The sequence below is a fragment of the Diaporthe citri genome (genome assembly GCF_014595645.1).
Source record: "Diaporthe citri strain NFHF-8-4 chromosome Unknown scaffold_7, whole genome shotgun sequence".
NCBI classification, from domain to species: domain Eukaryota; kingdom Fungi; phylum Ascomycota; class Sordariomycetes; order Diaporthales; family Diaporthaceae; genus Diaporthe; species Diaporthe citri.
The window spans coordinates 1,795,001-1,812,834 of NW_025064852.1; the positions used below are offsets into that span (position 1 = coordinate 1,795,001).

The 17,834-nt window shown below is 57.4% G+C and overlaps 4 protein-coding genes across 4 annotated transcripts; 1 reads left to right on the forward strand and 3 right to left on the reverse strand.

Moving 5' to 3' along the window:
- Positions 1-21: 21 nt before the first annotated feature.
- On the reverse strand, positions 22-1,121 carry INS49_013740 (uncharacterized protein; the record flags this gene model as incomplete). The annotated part of the gene is made up of 2 exons (XM_043174435.1): positions 22-821; positions 887-1,121. The coding sequence occupies 2 exons, from the start codon at positions 1,119-1,121 to the stop codon at positions 22-24; spliced, it is 1,035 nt and encodes a 344-aa protein (XP_043021380.1).
- Positions 1,122-4,434: 3,313 nt separating this feature from the next.
- INS49_013741 (uncharacterized protein) lies at positions 4,435-6,715 on the reverse strand (the record flags this gene model as incomplete). The annotated part of the gene is made up of 2 exons (XM_043174436.1): positions 4,435-6,155; positions 6,691-6,715. 2 exons carry the CDS (start codon positions 6,713-6,715, stop codon positions 4,435-4,437), a joined length of 1,746 nt encoding a protein of 581 aa, XP_043021381.1.
- Positions 6,716-10,988: 4,273 nt separating this feature from the next.
- Positions 10,989-13,160, forward strand: INS49_013742 (uncharacterized protein; the record flags this gene model as incomplete). The annotated part of the gene is made up of 3 exons (XM_043174437.1): positions 10,989-11,052; positions 11,085-11,336; positions 11,437-13,160. 3 exons carry the CDS (start codon positions 10,989-10,991, stop codon positions 13,158-13,160), a joined length of 2,040 nt encoding a protein of 679 aa, XP_043021382.1.
- Positions 13,161-14,442: 1,282 nt separating this feature from the next.
- On the reverse strand, positions 14,443-16,487 carry INS49_013743 (uncharacterized protein; the record flags this gene model as incomplete). The annotated part of the gene is made up of 4 exons (XM_043174438.1): positions 14,443-15,009; positions 15,099-15,290; positions 15,380-16,164; positions 16,223-16,487. 4 exons carry the CDS (start codon positions 16,485-16,487, stop codon positions 14,443-14,445), a joined length of 1,809 nt encoding a protein of 602 aa, XP_043021383.1.
- Between the last annotated feature and the right edge of the window lie 1,347 nt (positions 16,488-17,834).

A 17,834-nucleotide genomic window follows, 5' to 3' on the forward strand; every position in this document is an offset into this window, starting at 1 on the left:
AATCCCCGCATGAGAAACATTTTACAGATTTACGGTATTGAACTTAACCGCAGCCGGGAGCGCCGCTCGCAAGCTTGGGTCACTCCCAGCTATGCTTAAACAGTGTCTCCTCAAGGCGTACATCTCCGGCCGGTCTATGACAACAGCCGCGTCGCCGGGGATGAGCAGACCCTCGGCCCCACTCTTCTCGACGACGGCGACATGCGTCTCGTAGAACCCCGCGCTGTTTCTGAGCATCTCGGGGTGGCGGCAGATATCCAAACACTGGAGGAACCTGACTCCTGTGGAGATGGCCATGGCGACCATGGTACGGCGGTGGAGGTGGGTGTCCTCTACCGACAGCTCGATGACCCGTCCGACGAGCTGGTTGTCGATCCAGTCCATCTGCAGTGATGCTTCCGGTTCGCAGTGGATGTGCCGGATTGCGACATCCTGGTGCGGTGGCTTGTCGATATATGGGGGGTGGGCAAGGTTTAAGACGGTGTGGCCTGGAAACATGGCCGTATGAGGCCACTGTCCTGCGTTTTGTGGGGGGAAGTTGGCAGGCCTGGCCTCGGTCTTTGCTAACACAGAGAGCGAATTTCTTCGTGATTTGGGAATTTCAGGCTCTTGCAGGTGTGGAGGGGACAGTATGCTTTCAGAGCGGGGCCGTCCGGTCGATGCTTGGTAGGGCGGCCTGAGACGAAAGGTTGAAGGCGGATCGAGTAGACTCGGTGAGTCGCTTGTGGTCTGGTCCGGGGGCGGCCTGGGTGCCACTGGCACCGACCTCGCCCGAACCTCGCTGGGGTTTCTCATGTGAGGAGTCAAGTTGGGCCCATCAACTGAAACAAAGAAATGTATGTTAGTCAAGGTGCCTGAAGATATCCAAACCAGTAGGTGCCCCTACTCGTGCCGGAGATGGCCATCGAGTCGTTATGGGAGTCATTGCCCATGTGATTATTGCTTCCACCATCCATGATGTGGAAATTTCGAGTATGTGACCCAGACACGCTGTTGCTTGTTGTGAGGTGGTCGCATCCGTGGCCAATATTGATGACCACACCGATACCAGTGGCAAGGTCGAGGTCTCGGTCGAGGTCTCCCGGGTCAGACTCTCTGTTTCTGGTTACCCGTTCGGCCATATGTAGAGTAAGCGAAATACAATAATGAAAGTCTGCCCTTGTACAACCACAAGACTGGCGTTAAAGTCAGAGACGAAAGATATCTGAGGGAATTGGTACCGTCCAGAGCCCGAAGCCTTGTCGGAATTTAATCGTATCTCAAGTCTTGCGCACACACACACACACACACACACACACACACACACACAAAAAACCAAAAAAAAAAAAAAAAAAAAAAAAAACCGATGCAGCTCAGATGCACATGGACTGCGGTGCTGTATGCCTCGCCAGATGCAGACTTGGGTTACCTAAGTTATTTTTGAAGCCTCTCTAGGTGTCTAAACTTTCTGACTGCACATGTGTCGTCTGAGCCATGAGCTGGTCGATCAAGCCCCATCCGCAGTACCATCTCAAATGCTGATGCCCTCCTCCAGTAATCAGAAATCTGCACGCACTCATCCTCACTCATCCTCATCCATCCTTGCTTTTCTCTGGGCTCTCTCGCACCCATGATTCCCTGAGGCTGCCGTTGGTGGCCTTGCTCGAGTCCTCTCTTGAAAGATTGGAGTCGGTGGGCGCAGCCTGCATCAGAGCGGCACATGGTTGGATACACAACGTAGGACCATTTAGTGTGGTAGTCTCTATCAAGCCCATGCATGTGACCTCGGAAAATGCTTAGAGAAGTGGTCAGCACGAGTTCCTGCTCAAATGATCGGAGTATCTCACCTGGTGTTAAGCGATTCCATTCGCCAAAAGACTCCTTCGTCAAGGAAAGATCTCGTGTATTTGGAATCAAGTGGCTGTCATCAGCCAGAGAAGGAAGTCAAGAGAGTTGCGGAAAATTACACTTCCATCTCTGGAGAAGCATAAATGAGGCTCGGTGTGCCTTGCCACGTCAAGCAGAATCCCGGCCACTGTTCAATGCAGTGACGGATCCCAAGAATGCGACTTCTCTTTTCATAAAGGCAAGGAGCTGACTGTTGCTCCTTTTTGTTTTTTTATGACCGTAACACGAGTCTGTTACTAATCGGGCGGGTGGCTTTAAAATGGCACTGACCAAAATGAAATTGATCAAGCAACGGCTTCGAGCATGGGTCGCAGCCTTGTCCGTCGACATGGCTCCTTACCCAGAGCAACCACACCATCGCTCCCACCGAATGCGGGGTCCTGATAGAAGAGACATTATTCCGTATAAACATACTTCTCGATAAAACCAATAGGATTTCGCAAAGACACTGTGTTCGGAGTCCGAACCATCAGGGTGATCTCAAATATATCTGACCTCCTCTCGCTGCCTGATTCTGGGGCTGAGATCTGACACTTTTGCTTCCCTCGGATTTTAGTTCGCATCTAGGCTCTCGGTTGACTTCTGAGAAGTTGCCTTTCCGGTCACATTCAGTCATCTCAGACACCAGTCTGCCCACCGACAGCAAGGCTTCTTTTGAGGCTGGCCACGCACGCTTCCACGCAAGCTTTCCTCAGCTTCTTCTCTCCTTCCCACTTGAACTTCTCTGGGTGTCCCAGGACCGAAAGAGATTCGACAACGTTATCGAACAGCTGGACTTCTGAGCAATCTCGAGAAGATAAGCGACACCATCCCGGGCAGAAGTGAAATGCCTCAGAGCAATACCTCAAAGCAACGTGCGGGGCCCTCAGCCCGGAGCACTGACGAAAGATCAGAAGAACCTGATCACCGATGTAAGTAATGTATACTTTTATGTCAGCGTCATTTGGACTTCCTTTCCGGCTGCTTTCCCCTCAGAACTAACAAGAGTATCATCGTTTTGTAGTTGCTGGAGTGGGAGAGAACCAGCCCAGAGGACGTCCCCCTCAGGAACACTCGTATCGAAGCCGAGGTGATGCTCGCGTGGTGAACACCCCAAAGCAGTTAAAGCCACATTCGGATTGTACAGATAGTTCCACCCCCCCCCCCTCCCACAAGCCACTGATCAGGGTGGAAATGGTTGCGCACAAACAGGCACATCTGTCGGTCATCAGTTCAACGGCAATGAGGCACGCGACGAGTCTAAGCATTTCCAAGGCAACCTTGGCGCTGGCTCGGAAGGAACCCAACAGCATAATTTTACAAAATGCATCTCACACGATAAAAGCCTCATGGCTTCTGGAAATATAGACCTCCAGAGTCTTGACAGAATGGTTGGGAACGGTACGGCCGACAAGAAGGACTTGTGAAAGAAATCTGATACGGGGCCCGGGGCTAGCTCGAAAGGGGGCGGCAGAAGCGGTCGTGAGAGCCTGGTGAAGCAGAGAGGGCGAAATTTGTTCAAAAATATTGAGAAAACATATCACATGAATGTGCTTCTTTCATGGTATCAAAAGTGTGAATTTGAACGTCAAACGGTGCCAATAGTTAACTTAATCCATAATTCTGTACAGAGAAAGCGGAAACGCCAAACGTAATTCCCAGGTAGTTAGATGGGATGACGTGAGTAAAGAAGTCTTCAACAAGGTTTTGGAAAGCATCTCGAGGATGCAATTCTAGGAGATCAATTTTCATACCGCAATCTCCAAGAAAAACGATTCCGCCAACGACAAATGGTCGTCAGATGATCATTGTTCGATGTTGATGTTGGAACAGAGGTCTTTCGACGCCTTGAGCTGCAGGACGGGCAATCCAAATGTCACTGCTGATTGAAAGTCTCGATTAGTGAATAGCAAATGGTACCTCTGTGAAAGCAGGAGTCTCAGAATGGTGGCAGTAAACGGAACAGCCACTATGGGTGATGGAGCAGAACCGGCCTCGTTTCCTGGGTTGGTGGCAGCTGTGAGTCCCTGGTCGCAGTGTTCCGTGAGCCAAAGGCTGTATTGCTGTCTATGACTAGCTACATTGATAAGAATCTAATACTGAGCTGGAACACCCAGGCGACTCAGCCGAAAACCCTCCCACGGACCTGTTCATAGTGATGAGATCTGTTCACCCTCTGGAAACAACGGACAATACGCTTGAAACGCCCACCGCAACGGCGCAGGGGAGATAAATACCCATGACTTATTGTGACCACAAGGAACAATGTATGTCACACGTGGAAACAATAGAAGATATTATCTGAATGGCCAATTCAGTTGCCGTCCTGTATCCCATGTTCCTATCCGCCTTTCGGCAAGTCTACTGCCATGAAATATATCACTGTCTCCGAAACCACCGCCCAGTTTTACCACCCCTGTCGTCAAGACGCAGGCCGCGCCAGCAACACAGCCAAGCCGCGATCTCATGCCCAACCAGCCGCGACAAACAAACTGCCGAGGATATCGTGCTGGCGAGGCGGTCGACAAAGTGTCTTGCTCGTCAATGCAATGACAAACGAAAGCTCTACTATGCCCTCGGGGGGTCCACGTCCATCCCGCCGCCCGAACCCCCTTCCCCATCCACCGCCCTCATGGCATAAGCAGCCACGGCCCAGACGGCCTTCATGGCCTCGACCCTATCCTCGGGAATGAAGAAGTCAAGCCACCGCGTCCGCCACACCCGGACCGTGCCCCAGTCCCTGCCGTCCGGGGTCGGGGCGCCGTCCAGCACCTGCAGTAGGCGGTCGGGCACCCTGACGCGCAGGACCGAGATGTGGTGGAACAGCGACGAGATGACGAAGACGTCGTCGTGGTCGGCCCCACGCCGTCGCCCCACGGGCGTGTACCTCGTCTTGGGGTCCCAGTGCATCGCGGGCGGCCGCACCATCCTGTACGCGTCGTAGACGGCGAGGCCCTTCCTGGGGCGCTTGGGGTGCGGCGGCTGCTGCTGGCCCGTGAAGGACCGCGACGACGACCTCGGCGGCGGCGGCAGCATGTACTGCCGCGGGCTGATGACGGGGCCCTGGGGCGGAGACGCCACGGCGCCGACGCCGCCGGGGTCACCCTCGGCCGCCACGGACCGCCCCGCGTCCACCGGCCGCTCGTCCTTGTCGCCGAGCAGCACGGCCGACGCATCCTTGGCCTCGAGAGCCTCGGCCTCCTTGCCGATGGGCCCGCCCGGCCCGCCACCCCAGCGCGGCCTCGTCGTCCACCACGCGTCCTTGCCGGGGCGCACCTCCGTGCGGCCCTCACGCGCCCGGTGCTGTGCCGTAATGAGTGCAGCGATCACCTCCCTCGACAGGTCGATGACGGACTCGCGCTCGCGACCGTGCGGCGGGAAGACGGTGGTGTGCCGCGGGCTGACTGCGGCGATGGGGCCCTCAACGATCCCGCGCTTGGCGGACTCACGGTCTGTGGGCATGCGGAAAATGAAGTTGCAGCCGGACGAGAAGTACGAGTGTCGCCGGGGCTGGGCTGGTGACCCGCACTGAGATTGTGCGGCGGGCGATTGGATGTACAGACGTGGCTCTTGCCGTGTCATGACATTACATGTGAAGTCGTAGATGATCAACTTCAGGAAGGACGTGAGCAGCTGGGTTCGATACTGGGCCGGCATGACATTGCCGGCACTTGTGCGATACCAGCCGTAATTCTCGTCGCCGCCTTCTGGAGGCTTGTCTCCCGTTGGATCCGCGGGTTTCGGTTTCGAGGTGTCATCCCAGAAACCAGTCAGAGACTCGAGGTGACGGAAGAACTCGTGACAGTAACCAAGCCTCACATACTGCTCACCAGGCTTGGGCGCGACCCTCCTTACAGCCCGGAAGGCCCTCTCGTTGTCAGTAGCCAGACTCTGCCGGAGATCGACATACTTGGACGGCCCGGACGCCAGTCTTCCATTTTCCAGCTTTGGACGGGACTCGGAGTCACAAATGTGTGCCTCTTCACGAGACAGGGTGTCCCACCTATCAAAGTCTGGCAGGCACGAAAGGTCTGGCACGAGCTCTGTGAGTGGCACGTCTGCGGTCACATCGACACCGAGGGCCTCAAGATGGGCCACGTCAACCTGATCGGGCGGGCGTACCAGGCTCTGCAGGATGGACGTCAGATGGGGTGCCGGCGCACCTGCCGAGTCCCTGGGCGCACCTGATCGGCCCTCGGACGCCCTTGGCCGGCATTGCGGAAGGTCAATGGGCGTGGGTGCTGGAACATCCTTGGGTGGGCCCTCGGCCGGCGGAGGCACCGGGGGAACTGAGGGTGACTCGGTCAGCCGGAACAGAATGACTGCGGCATGGCAGCAAGACGAAGGGCGAGTGAGGTGGCAAAGAGACGTGAGTGAGGCAGGCGAGTGATGCAGACAAGAAACAGCAGTCTAAGGCTCCCGGGGCTGGGGTGTGGCATGGTGCAGGGTCGATCATACAGTGTCAAGCAAGACAAGAGGTTGAAACTCCCGAGCCGCTACACTACCGTCGAGCTTGACGAGCGTGATCTGGCAGCGGCGAGATGCTTGACTTTTCGGATGCAGCTGTGACCAGCGGATCTCAATGCATTGTGCGGCGTGCCTGGCGCTTGGTGCTTCCATCCTCGACATGTAGTTCGTCTGAACACGGGCAAGGTAGGGACGACAGCGTGGTGACAGGCTGTGACGTCTTGGCCGGTGAACTATACCATGCACCTGTCATACCGTATCAAAACATACAATGTATGCCCAGGTACGAGGTAGTCCAGGCAGGGAGGGAGGGCGGAGGTGGATAAAAGACAATTAAGGCTGGAGGCTAGAACTTACTGATGTGTGAGAGGCTGCCAAACATGATGTTCTGTTTGGCCTTCCCTAAACGAGTACGGGATCGGAGGGACAGCCGGGTTGGAGAGGGGGACAAGAGGCAATTCGAGGCCAAAGCTAACTTAGACCCGGTGTCAATGGGGTGCAGGCTCCTAGTAGGGCGCGTTCATGGGCTGAGATGGTTGGAGGATATGATCGGCAAGATCAGCCCGACTCAAACACGGTGCTGGCCTTGTCCGATGGTAGAGGGAGTTGGTCAGTGGCCTGTCTCGTCGACAGTCACGCTGATCAGACCAAGCAAGGTCTACCGATGGAGAGAGAGAGAGGGGCAGTGAGAGGCAAAGAGATATGTCGGTGGTGGTGATGATGATGATGATGATGATGATGATGATGATGATGATGATGATGATGATGATGATGATGGACGGCAGCTCGACGTGAGGCAGTCGCGATGGGTGGGATCACTCGAGTTGTCGACCGGCTGTCGATCGTCTTCCTCACTGCAGGTCGTGGCCTCGGTCAAGCCATCACCCAACTCAGCTGCCAAAAGAGAGCCTCACGAAAAGACGATGGCGGTAGACGCGTGTGAGCTGTAGCCTCTGCTGTGGTGAGCGTGACGCAGCAATACGGGAATGCGGCAAGGCAAGGCAAGGCAAGGCAAGGCAAGGCAAGGCAGTGACTGAATGCGACACATTGGCTTGCTGTGTGTTGCGTCAACCTGCACCTGCACCTGCACCTACAGGGAGCTCAATAGGCGCCCGTCTCGAACCCCCTGCCATTCTCCTAGGACATGGCTGCATGGGCTGGCAGGCGGGAGCTGGCTTGGGATGTCGAGGTGTCTTCGAACCTAGGTCATCACCTACCTAATGGTAGCAATTATCGAGCGTAAGGTTTTCACCCAATGTCAACTATCGTCAAGGCAGGTCTTAAAAGAAGGAAAGTCAGGGTGCCTTGCACTCAATCACAATTTATGCGGTTCGTCCTTGTTGCAGGATTCTTGACTCAATCGTATCCGATTCCGAACCCGAACCCTCCCTCAGTTGTGATCACAGATATCAGCAAGGGGGAAGAGGGTGTGGAGGGCTGAGGGAGCGGTAGGGTGTCACCTGCCGATGCTTCTTGCAAGAGCAAGCATTGACCAGGCGAGGCCTTATCATCTTCAACCGCGCGTATGTAGCACTCAAGATCTGAGCGCCGATAAGGTTGTCCATGCGGAGTGGGTGCGGTGGTGCGTAACAAGCTTACCAGCGACACGGTACCTGCACCAGCGCAGCAGCAGACGTGACTGACAAACTGACGATTTGAGCCCGGGCGCGGGGAAGGAAACGAACTCAACCTTGACGGGGACTTTTGCCGGTTGACAGGCGCGCAGCTGAGACTCGGAAGGCCCTGGGATTTGCTCCGATCGGTGTGATGTGCAGTGGATCCTGGGGCCCGGAAACCGCTTGATCTCTCGGTTCCTCGGTCGGAAACACAACGTCACCGTCATTGCTGGCCACGGGATTCGCTGCCTGTCGTGCTTCTACTACACGGCCTGGCTGCGAACCGTGGTGATGGTCTCATCCCACCACAGCGCAGCACCATCTGCGGCAGCCCGTGGCCGGCGAATGATCGCCCACGCCGAAGGCCACCTCGATCCTTGGGCCTTGGCACCCGACGACCGTTGACCAGTTCCATCTCATCCATCATCAGTCTCAGTCTGTCGGTTCTGGACAAGTGATCGAGTCGTCTTCAGATGCTCCTGATTCGACCGCGACGGCGGCGAGGCACTAGTTCTCTGCGTGTCAAGTCCGGATGACTGACGGGTGAGCGACGGGGCTGGCCATTAGGGCCTTTTTTCTTTCCATGATCTGCGGCGAGAACGGACACTTGGGCGAGTGAGAGGCACCCAGCCGTCTGATTTTGGCTCTGCCCCCTGGAAACCCTCCCATCTTTTGAGGCTGTAGCCCTGAGGGTCAAGAGGGGGTCATGAGGGAAGGGGGGCGTTGGCATTGGCGGGAGAAGGCGAGCTGCGTCTAGTGCGTAACACGTCGCGTGTCAACCCAAGTCGGCGTCGTCGAGCAGAGGATCGGATGGGGGTTATAGCGTGAGGACCCTGGGGCTGATCAGTCCTCTTCCAGACTGGAAATAGCTCAAGGGCCTGTGTTTATGTGTCGGCTGAGACGCCGACCTGGCCAACAGCAGAGTTGGCGACGTTTTGTTTATCACAACTCTAGTCCAGGACGAGGCGGTACGCACAGTCCAGATATGTAAGGAGAGAGCAGTACAAAACCCAAATCCCACGGAGACGGCCCCGGCTTGGTGAGCGGGTTGTTTGGGGACGAAGCAGACCTCGTGCCGGCTTCACTGCCTTTACGAGGACGTTGAATGGCCGGTGTGTGGTCTGGGTGGAGGGCGTCCGTTGCCGTCGCCGTCGCCGACGGCCCACATAAAGGTGGTGCTTTCGGCCCTGACCCAATCGCAGAGGGGGCGGTACCGTGCTAGCCTAGAAGAGGCGGCTGAAACCTAAAACATCATCCACGTCGTGCCCGCCTGTTTCATGGGGAAGCGCCGCTCCCTGCACTGCAATACGCGGGATGCAGTACGACATGGTAGTGCTGTGTAAAGAGACATGTGTGTGTGTATGTGTGTGTATTGCGTGTTGTGTATTGTACTGTATCATCATACCATGCTGCCAGGCGGAGGGCGAGACGCCTCACACGTCCTGACGAAGCATCTCTCGGTGAGATGGGATGGGACAGCGAGCGTGAGCTTGAGCCTTGCTACCGGTATTTTAGTTTTCGCACGATGACTTACATCAACGTCGACAGCCACATGCATAGCACCAGCACCAGCACCAGCACCAGCACCAGCACAGCCTCGTCAAACCATGGCGTGAGTGAGTGAGTAAAAGGACTCAGGGATTGCGTCAACGAACCCAGCACGCAAACCTGAGGTCCTGGCACACCCTGTCGCCGGGAATCTGTGCAGTGCTGCATATACTGCATAGCAGACTACTGTGTAGACTAGATGCTCTCGACGATGCACCAACCTTGGAGGATATTGTGGAGCGCGGCAGAGAGGCAGCGACTATGCAGGCACAGGCGCAAGTACAGTGGACTACTGTGCCGTGCCCAGGTTTAAGGTAGCCTGCCCCTGGCTTGGATGCTGCAAAACGTGTCGCAGGACAGGGGTGACAGCATCAAAGCGCCATTCCATCAACGGCGCCAAGGTGCAGGGTGTATGTGTGCGTGAGTGTGTGCGCGCGACAGGGACCCCTGGCATTACTGCTGTGGCTTTTGGTGTGTGCGTCTCTCTCTGTGCTGGTGTGAGGTGCAGCTTGGGAAGGTGGAGGCTGTGAGGCTCACCACCAGGGACAGAAGGCACGACGCATCGGGACGGAAAACTGACAAGGGCACGCACCACCTCCTCGTCGTGAGCCAATCCCAGCCTCGTCCACTTCTACTTCAAACACCACCGTCGCTAGTCTCGCTCAACGTAGTCAACGCCGCCGCCCCCAGGGAGCCCACCATGACTCCACGCCCGACGACATCGCGCCGCCCGCTGCCCGCCCCCCCCTTGCCGTGTCCCACCACATCACTTGCCCTTTCCTCTCCCAACCCATGCCTCATGCCCCGACCCCGACCCGGCGGATCCACCTCTCTTGTTTCGACGATGCCCATGCCGCGGTTCTGCCATGCTCCTCTTTGCTCGGCACCGGATGTTCAACTCCAAGGATCCCAGAGGAACCAGAGGAACCAGAGGAACCAGAGGAACCAGAGGAACCAGAGAGGAAACCCAGGGAACCCTCCGCCTGTGACTGTGTGACACCTCAGTCTCCCACCACCTTCCCCTTCGTCCGTTTTTTTCTTCCCTCCTGTTCCTTGTCTGCTATGCCAGCCCTGCCTCTCCCTGCCCTGTCGCAGGTTTCCCTCCATGGTTTGATCTGAATCTGCTCTTTCTCAAACATCTGGCGCCCGAATTCGCGTCTGCCCGTCCAACAAAACCACTCACCACCCTCGCCGTCTTGGTGCCGCACTTGTCTGCCTGTCTCGTCAGCCTCTCCCGTGCCCGTTGCACACCCAGAACAGCGACGACGACATCAAATACGACACCCACTTTTCTCGACGGTCCGCACCATCACCTGGATGAATCTGAACCGACTTTGATGGCCCAAGAGGCCTGCGTCTTCACTTCTTTTACCCCCCTTTGAGAGGGGGTTGTCTCCTGTTGTACAGTGAGAAGTTTACTTTTGAGCGGATTTTGCGACTGGAATCGCCCATCATAGACGCCCACACACGGGGCTCACGGATATCATCATCATGTCGACGAGTCCCAACTTCCCCACCGAGGGTACATTTGTTACGACGCTCAACGGGAAGAGGTGTACGGCTGTGCCGAGATCTGCCAGCACCCAGGCCAGCCCCCCGCCGGCGAGCACCACAAGTACGAGCTCGTCTTCATCGTCTTCGTCAAGCTCGTCGTCTTCGTCCTCGTCTTCTTCGTCGAGTTCGCCGCTACCTGTAGTAGCTACACCACCTCCAGCCTCACAGCCGCAAGTGCTTGTGCCGCCACCTCAGGTAGAGCCGACGACCGCTGCCCCGGCCATCGTCGCGCCGCCTCCTGCCGTGGCCACACCCTCAACGTCAATACCACAGTTCCCTCCTCCCGTCAGCTCCAGCTCTTCTAGCTCTGTCACTATAGAATCAATACCTTCGGTAGCGGTTGCGCCACAACCCCAGGCTAGTGTAGCTGACACCAGCGTCCCAGCGGTTCCGACCTCTGTGTCGACCTCGATAGCAGCGGTGCCGACCTCACTATCAGCAGTTCCCACCCCGTCGGTGGCTGATCCTGCTGTCGCCCCACCGCCGCAGAGCGAGCTCGCTTCATCCGACACCGCGTCATCTGCGGCGCCTTTGACGACGATAGGTGCTGGGGCTGGGACGCCAGCAAACAATCCACAGGCGCCAGACGCTGCGGAGAGCACGTCCGGGGTGAATGTGGTCCCGGTTGGCGGAAGCGGCGGTGGACCTAGCCGCAGTGGCTCTGGCTCGACTATCGCCGTGGCAGGGGGCGTGGTCGGTGGTGTAGCGGTCATCAGCTTGGTTGCCTTTTTGATATGGTTCTGGAGACGGCGGATGCTGAGGAAGCGGCGGAGCACGCTACTCACACCACTGTCCGCTGATCCAGGATTCGGAAGGGACCGACAGGGAGGATATCTAATTGAGCGTGACAGCATTGGGCCTACCCCCCGGTCCACCAAGGTCAAGGTCGCCCTGAGGGCGCAATACAGCCGTGTCCGCGGCCGCATCGCGCGTAGTGGCAGCATTCGCAGCATCTCCAGCACAAACAGCGGGCGCAGTGTTGATATGAACAGGGGCAACTCTCAGTTCATGGACTCTTCACCTGTTGTCGACAGAGGGAGGAAGAACTCGTCGGCTCTGCCACCAAACGACGAGGACAACCAATCCTTCAAGGACCGTATTACGGCCATCTGGTCCAAACTCACGGGGCCTCAGATGCGTGACCCAGGATGGAACGAGAATAAGAACGACATATTCGCTGCCCGCGGGCTTGGTGGTAGTATGAAGGAGAAGGAAAACCCAAGGACCAGGCCAGTAACCAACAAGCCCGATTTCCTCACCCTACTCAACATGGACGACAACGAATTGGATCGAGAGGCCCAGAGACGCCGAATGTCACGGACACGCGGTGGCAGCGACTCCTCCGTGCTGGGAGGCCTGAACCTGAATTTCGGCCAGGATCCCTTCAGCGACGTGAACGCCATAACCAGCAACAGTGCCAAACCTGCTCCGTTCCTCGTCTCAGGTGCCAACAACCCCTTCTCTGACGCAAATGCAATCCCAGGACCGGCCGATGTCCCTCAACCGTCCTCGTACGTTGCCGACATCCGCCGCTCGAGGGGCCAGTCCGTGGGCACCACGATCGACTTGAACCAGGTCATGGACCTGAGGGTGGTCAACGGGGTCTCCCGGCCACCCAGTGGAGCGACCACACGGCCAGGTGGCTACGAATCGACAATGTACATGCGCGAGAGCGCAGCGAGCTTCGAAAGCTTTAACACCAGGCGCAATAAGTTCCGGTCCGACCCCTTCGACCTGGAGCCGCTGTCGCAGGGCTCGAGCACCTTCGACCGGTCTGCCGTGGCGTCGAGCACGTTCTCCACCGTTGGCAGTAGCAGCGGCGGGGGGCGATTTGACAGCACCAGCGGCAGCATCCCGATCGGACACCATCAGTCGGGCGTCGGCTTGGGCGGCAGATCCGCGGCCGGGGGCGACGTCATTCGGAAGCCAGTGCCCGCCGCTCACGCAAGGGAGAACAGCCTAGGCAGCTCCAAGTACACCAGCGGCGTCAGCGAGGGCAGCATGGACGACTGGAGCGACCCGGGTCCGGACGTGGGGCCACGGGCCGTCCACACTGGGAACAACCGCAGGACGAGCCAGGGCAGCGTGAGGATGGGCTATGCTTTATGATGATTCCCTACCTATTACTACTACCACGTCTACTATACCACTACTATTCTTCCTCTTTTGTCTTTTGATATCCAACCACCTCACCCACGTACATCTACGAGACACATGACCAACTACCAACAAACAAAATTCCTGTACATAGCACACATACCGCCACCGCCGGAGGCGGCTGGGCAAACGGCGGACGGAAGGAAAGGAAAAGGCGACGATTGACGCAGGCCGGCGTTCGGTTCTTCCGAGGCAAGCCTCGAACCGCGGGGAAGACAGGCTGGAGGGTGGCTTGTCAAGAAAGAGACCCCAGCTATGGGACCCCAGCTATGGGAGGTGCCGGGTCCCTCAGCAAGAGCGAGTCCGAAGTACGTACATGTATCGATAAGTGGAACCTGTATATACATACCTACTCCAACCCAGCGCGTACAAAACACAAAAAAATCATACGAGCTCAGCAAGGAGTGGCGAGGACGGGTGCTCGGGCCCTTGAGACTGGTGTGGGATTGAAATCAATAATGTTACTGCCCCGACGAGAAAACGTGTTCCTCAGATTGTTTCCTCTCGTGATACCTTGCTGCCTGATGAGTTTACGCGCACAAGTTTTTGTCCACAGCCAAGATGACGGCCAAGGAGCGGTATAGCCGAACAAGAACTAACGTTCTTGAATTACCAGCGCAAACGATACGTTAGGCTCAACTGTCAATAGGTACAATATCAGTCTCCACGCACAAGTCGTTACCGACACTTGAAACAAAACACATATGTCAAATTTCTCCCATCACAGAGCACACGGCCGCGAGATCCAAAGTCCGGGCAAGCCGGAGAGGCATTACATTCATCCATCTATGTCTCGCTCATGCTCAACACGCTATGTCTACAACCACCTCTGCAGTAGGCTCACCGCTCGCAGTCATTAGGTTCATCAACGTCCCCTGACCAGCTCGTTCTATAGACCAAAAACAGACAACAATAACGAACGCGTTTCACATCCAAGAGGGGTATCATGCCGGCCCAATCACTCGTGTATACCCCGGGCCCTCGTCTGCTCCCCGGTCCCCTGTCAATCATCATCATCCCTTGTAAATGCTGTCAACGGTCGGTTTGGTATAAATTGGGTATCATGGGCGATCAGACTCCAAAAGTGAAGGAAAGGAGAAGAAAAGAAAGGAGGAAAATTCAAAAACTCCGCGCACTTGGGTGGTGCGAGATGAATGCGGCTAGCCCTCGTTCGTGGTGAGTAGAGGGTCCATTACCCCAACACCAGATGGCGGTCAAATCATGTTCTTGACAGTCAAGCCGAATAGTATTTCCGAGCGGTCCTCGGCTTGCCGGCCTCCTTCCGCCCAGCCCAGCCCTTGATGGCGATGAGGATGATCTCCCACGCCATGAAGACGCCGATCAGGCCCATGGTCACGGTGTACATGAACATGGCGTCCAGGTTCTGGTTGATCATGCCCAGGACGGTGTCGCCGCTCGAGGCCATGAAGATGATGCCGCCCGCCATCAGGCCGAAGCTGGTGAGGAGCTCCGTGGGCGGCCGCGAGGGCAGGATCGATGTGGGCGGCTTGAGGTACGTGAGGATGTACGAGAAGCCGCGGGCGAAGGAGGCGCCCGTCAGGAGGTTGCCCCATTGCTTGTGCACCATGGAGCTGATCATGGTCTGCTGCGTGTGGCTGGACATCATGATGCCCAGGAGCAGGATCACGAGGGCCGGGATTGGATTCATGGAGAAGTTGTAGGTGCGCGGCTCCTCGAGGGCCGTCTCGCGTTCGTCTTCATCGTACGATTCCTGCGCTGCCTCGGCGACGGTGGTGTTCAGCAGGTCGCGGACGCTTATGGACTCGATCAACATGCCACACTGGAGACAAGCGGTTAGCGTCGCCCGCGTTGGTGCAGTAGCGCGTGCCGGGTAGGGCGATGAGGCTCCGGGGAGGGACGACTACTTACCAGACCACCCCCGATGAAAAGCACGGTGATTGAGATGTGCTCGAGGTCCTCGAAGCTCCACTCGCCGCCCCAACGGCCCAGGTGTTCCAGGAATATGTTGGTTGCGCCGTAGGTGAAGATGAGAGCGCTCTCGACGAACTCAGCGGATGGTGTCCATCGGCCGCTGGCAGACTTTGGTTTCACGTTCCATGCCTGTACCACGTCCCGCGGCGTCAGTATTCCGTTGCGACACACAAACATGGCGCTGCCTGTCGGTTCCAGCAATAGGACTGAAGACTTACCCATCCAAGCTCACCGAAACTGCCGCACCATCTTCCAAGAGTGAAGATGCCGAGCCAGAAGAAAATGCCGCCCTTGATCCAGTGCGCGAGGCCCGTGAAGATCATGCTGCCTTCGAAGAGCCGGCCATATGTAATAACTCCGGTGCACAGCGCCACAAATCCCAGGATCATGCTCGTGCGATCAACAACGTTGTAGCCAAGGATCAGCACGCGCCACGCGCGCGACGAGATCTTGCTGCCGATCTTGGTCGCGAAGTTGCGGATCGCACCACCTCGCCGCGCAGCTGGGAGGTCAGCATCTGCCTCGAGATCCTCGTCGTCGTCGTGGAAAGTCTTGTGCGCCGTCTCGGCACTGGGGCTAGCCAGCGTGTCAGGGGTCGACGAGAAGGAGGGGCTCCTCAGCGAGTCGGGCCGGGACGCTGTGCCGTGCCCGCTATCGTCCGAATGGCGGTGCAAGGCGCTGTACGGCGAGCTATGCAGCCGGTGGTGCTCCTCCATGGCAGCTCGCGAGACGGGGAGGAAGCCCTGGCGCTCCGCGTTGTTGAGCGCACTGTCGGTCTTCTTGCTGAATGCGCCTGTGAGGCGGCCCAGCAGGCTGACCAAGACCTGCGCCGAGAGGACCCACGTCGCAACCCAGCCCAGCTTATGGTGCGCATTGTTGGGGTATAGATCGGGGGTTTTGGCGTTGTAGATGGTGCTGAACAGGACGCCGAGAGCATTGACCGCGAGGAAGGCGAACTGCGTGGGAAGCGTGTACCGTGATCGCGCGAGGGAGAACATGGTCGCTGTCGCAAATGGGTCAGCAGGAAACCTTGCGCGAAGGCGTACTCGAGCGAGACTCACCCAAAGGCAGCACGAAGACCCAGCCCAGTACCATCAGCGCAATGTGCGCGACAAGAGTGCCCCTGTATTCCGGATGGCTGAAGTAGTTGGGCGGATATTCCTGAGCGTCATTGTCGGGCTGCTGGGCGCTCATATCCATGGCTCCGTCCATGTCCCCGTCCACGCTCATGCCCTCATCTCCATGCGCCAGCACGGCCGGGAGCAGGGCTCCCAGCACCGCAGCTGTTGCGAGCAGACGGAGGGCTGGTCTCGTGGCCGATCGCATCCGGGCTGGTTGCGGAGGTGACTCTGCGACAAGCAGGAAGCTTGTTAACTGGGACTGATGGGCGCTATATTCACGACGGTGTGCACAGGAGGAGCAAGAGTTGGAAGGTTGGAACTACTGTCTTGATGGTGTCGGTGTGCGCGACCGGGCCTCAGCTCGGGAGCAAAGCCTATGGTATGTATGCTGGGTATAAGTAGCTTGGGAAGGGGGTGGGGACGGGATCGAGGTGTAGGGACGGGCTCTCGAGGCTGGGGCAGATATGACATGGGACGGCCAGGCGAGGTGAGGCCAGGCGAGGCGGGCGCGTGTTATATTGTTCGGACTGGGCCCGTTCGTGGTCATGGTGGATGGGGCGGCAGGTGGCACCTGCCGAGAGCAGTCGTGGGCAGAATGGAGCACAGTACTTCCATGACTGGGGGCCAGGCCAAGCGGCGGCCGGATTGGTAATGGGAAACAGCCAGAGAGAATCAATCGGAATCTGGAGGGCTGCCCGTAGAAGCCATTTCGGTCTGAACAGGCCCAGTTTATTCCCGACTGCAGTGAGCGGTGGGATCGGAACCAGCCCACGATCACAGTACTCAAGTACCACCCTCAACTGCACCGACCCCATCCCTCTTGGAGAGCTTGACCAGTGCCGGCTGGAAATACTGACCTAGGTCTCACAGCATGCTGACGCTTGGCCTCCTTGCGCTCCTGAGGTTCATTGCGCCTTCCTTGGGCAGAGGCCAAGATCCGAGGCTGCCGAGGCGGCGCGACTGGGCAATTAGTTTGGCTGGGTGAAAGAAACCAACGGTCGGCCGTCCAGCTAGCAGCTAGCAGCTAGGGAGCTGTAGCTCCCCCCAAGGCTGGGCAAGGCTCAACAATCGCACACTGTGTGAAGACTGTGCGGGGTCATGAGGTACCCATGTATCCCTGCGCCCAGGTACCGAAGGTGGGCCAAAGTTGACCGGCTTCGTCGAGCTCTCGTTCTCGACAACCTCGTCCTCGTCCTCGTCCTCGCGTTTTTTTGTTCCCGCCCTCGCTGCCGCCGTGCTCTTCCTCCTCCGGTCCATCCGCAAACTCCGGCCCAGTCACACACCAACTTCAATCACATGCCACCCTGCCACATCGCCAACGTGGTCTTGGACCAGACTATTGCAGCAAAGTCGATGGGCCAGCCCAAATAATATCAAGTGCTGACTCACGCTTCTCCCACCATAACGGCCAGTGGTAGATAATCAACCACAACCACATGCATAAGAACAAGACGATCGGCCCATGAGTCACAGTAGTGTGTTGTCGCCATACACTACCGACTTACACGTACACGCATGCAACAGAAGGCATCCCGGAGTTGGGTTTGGTCAG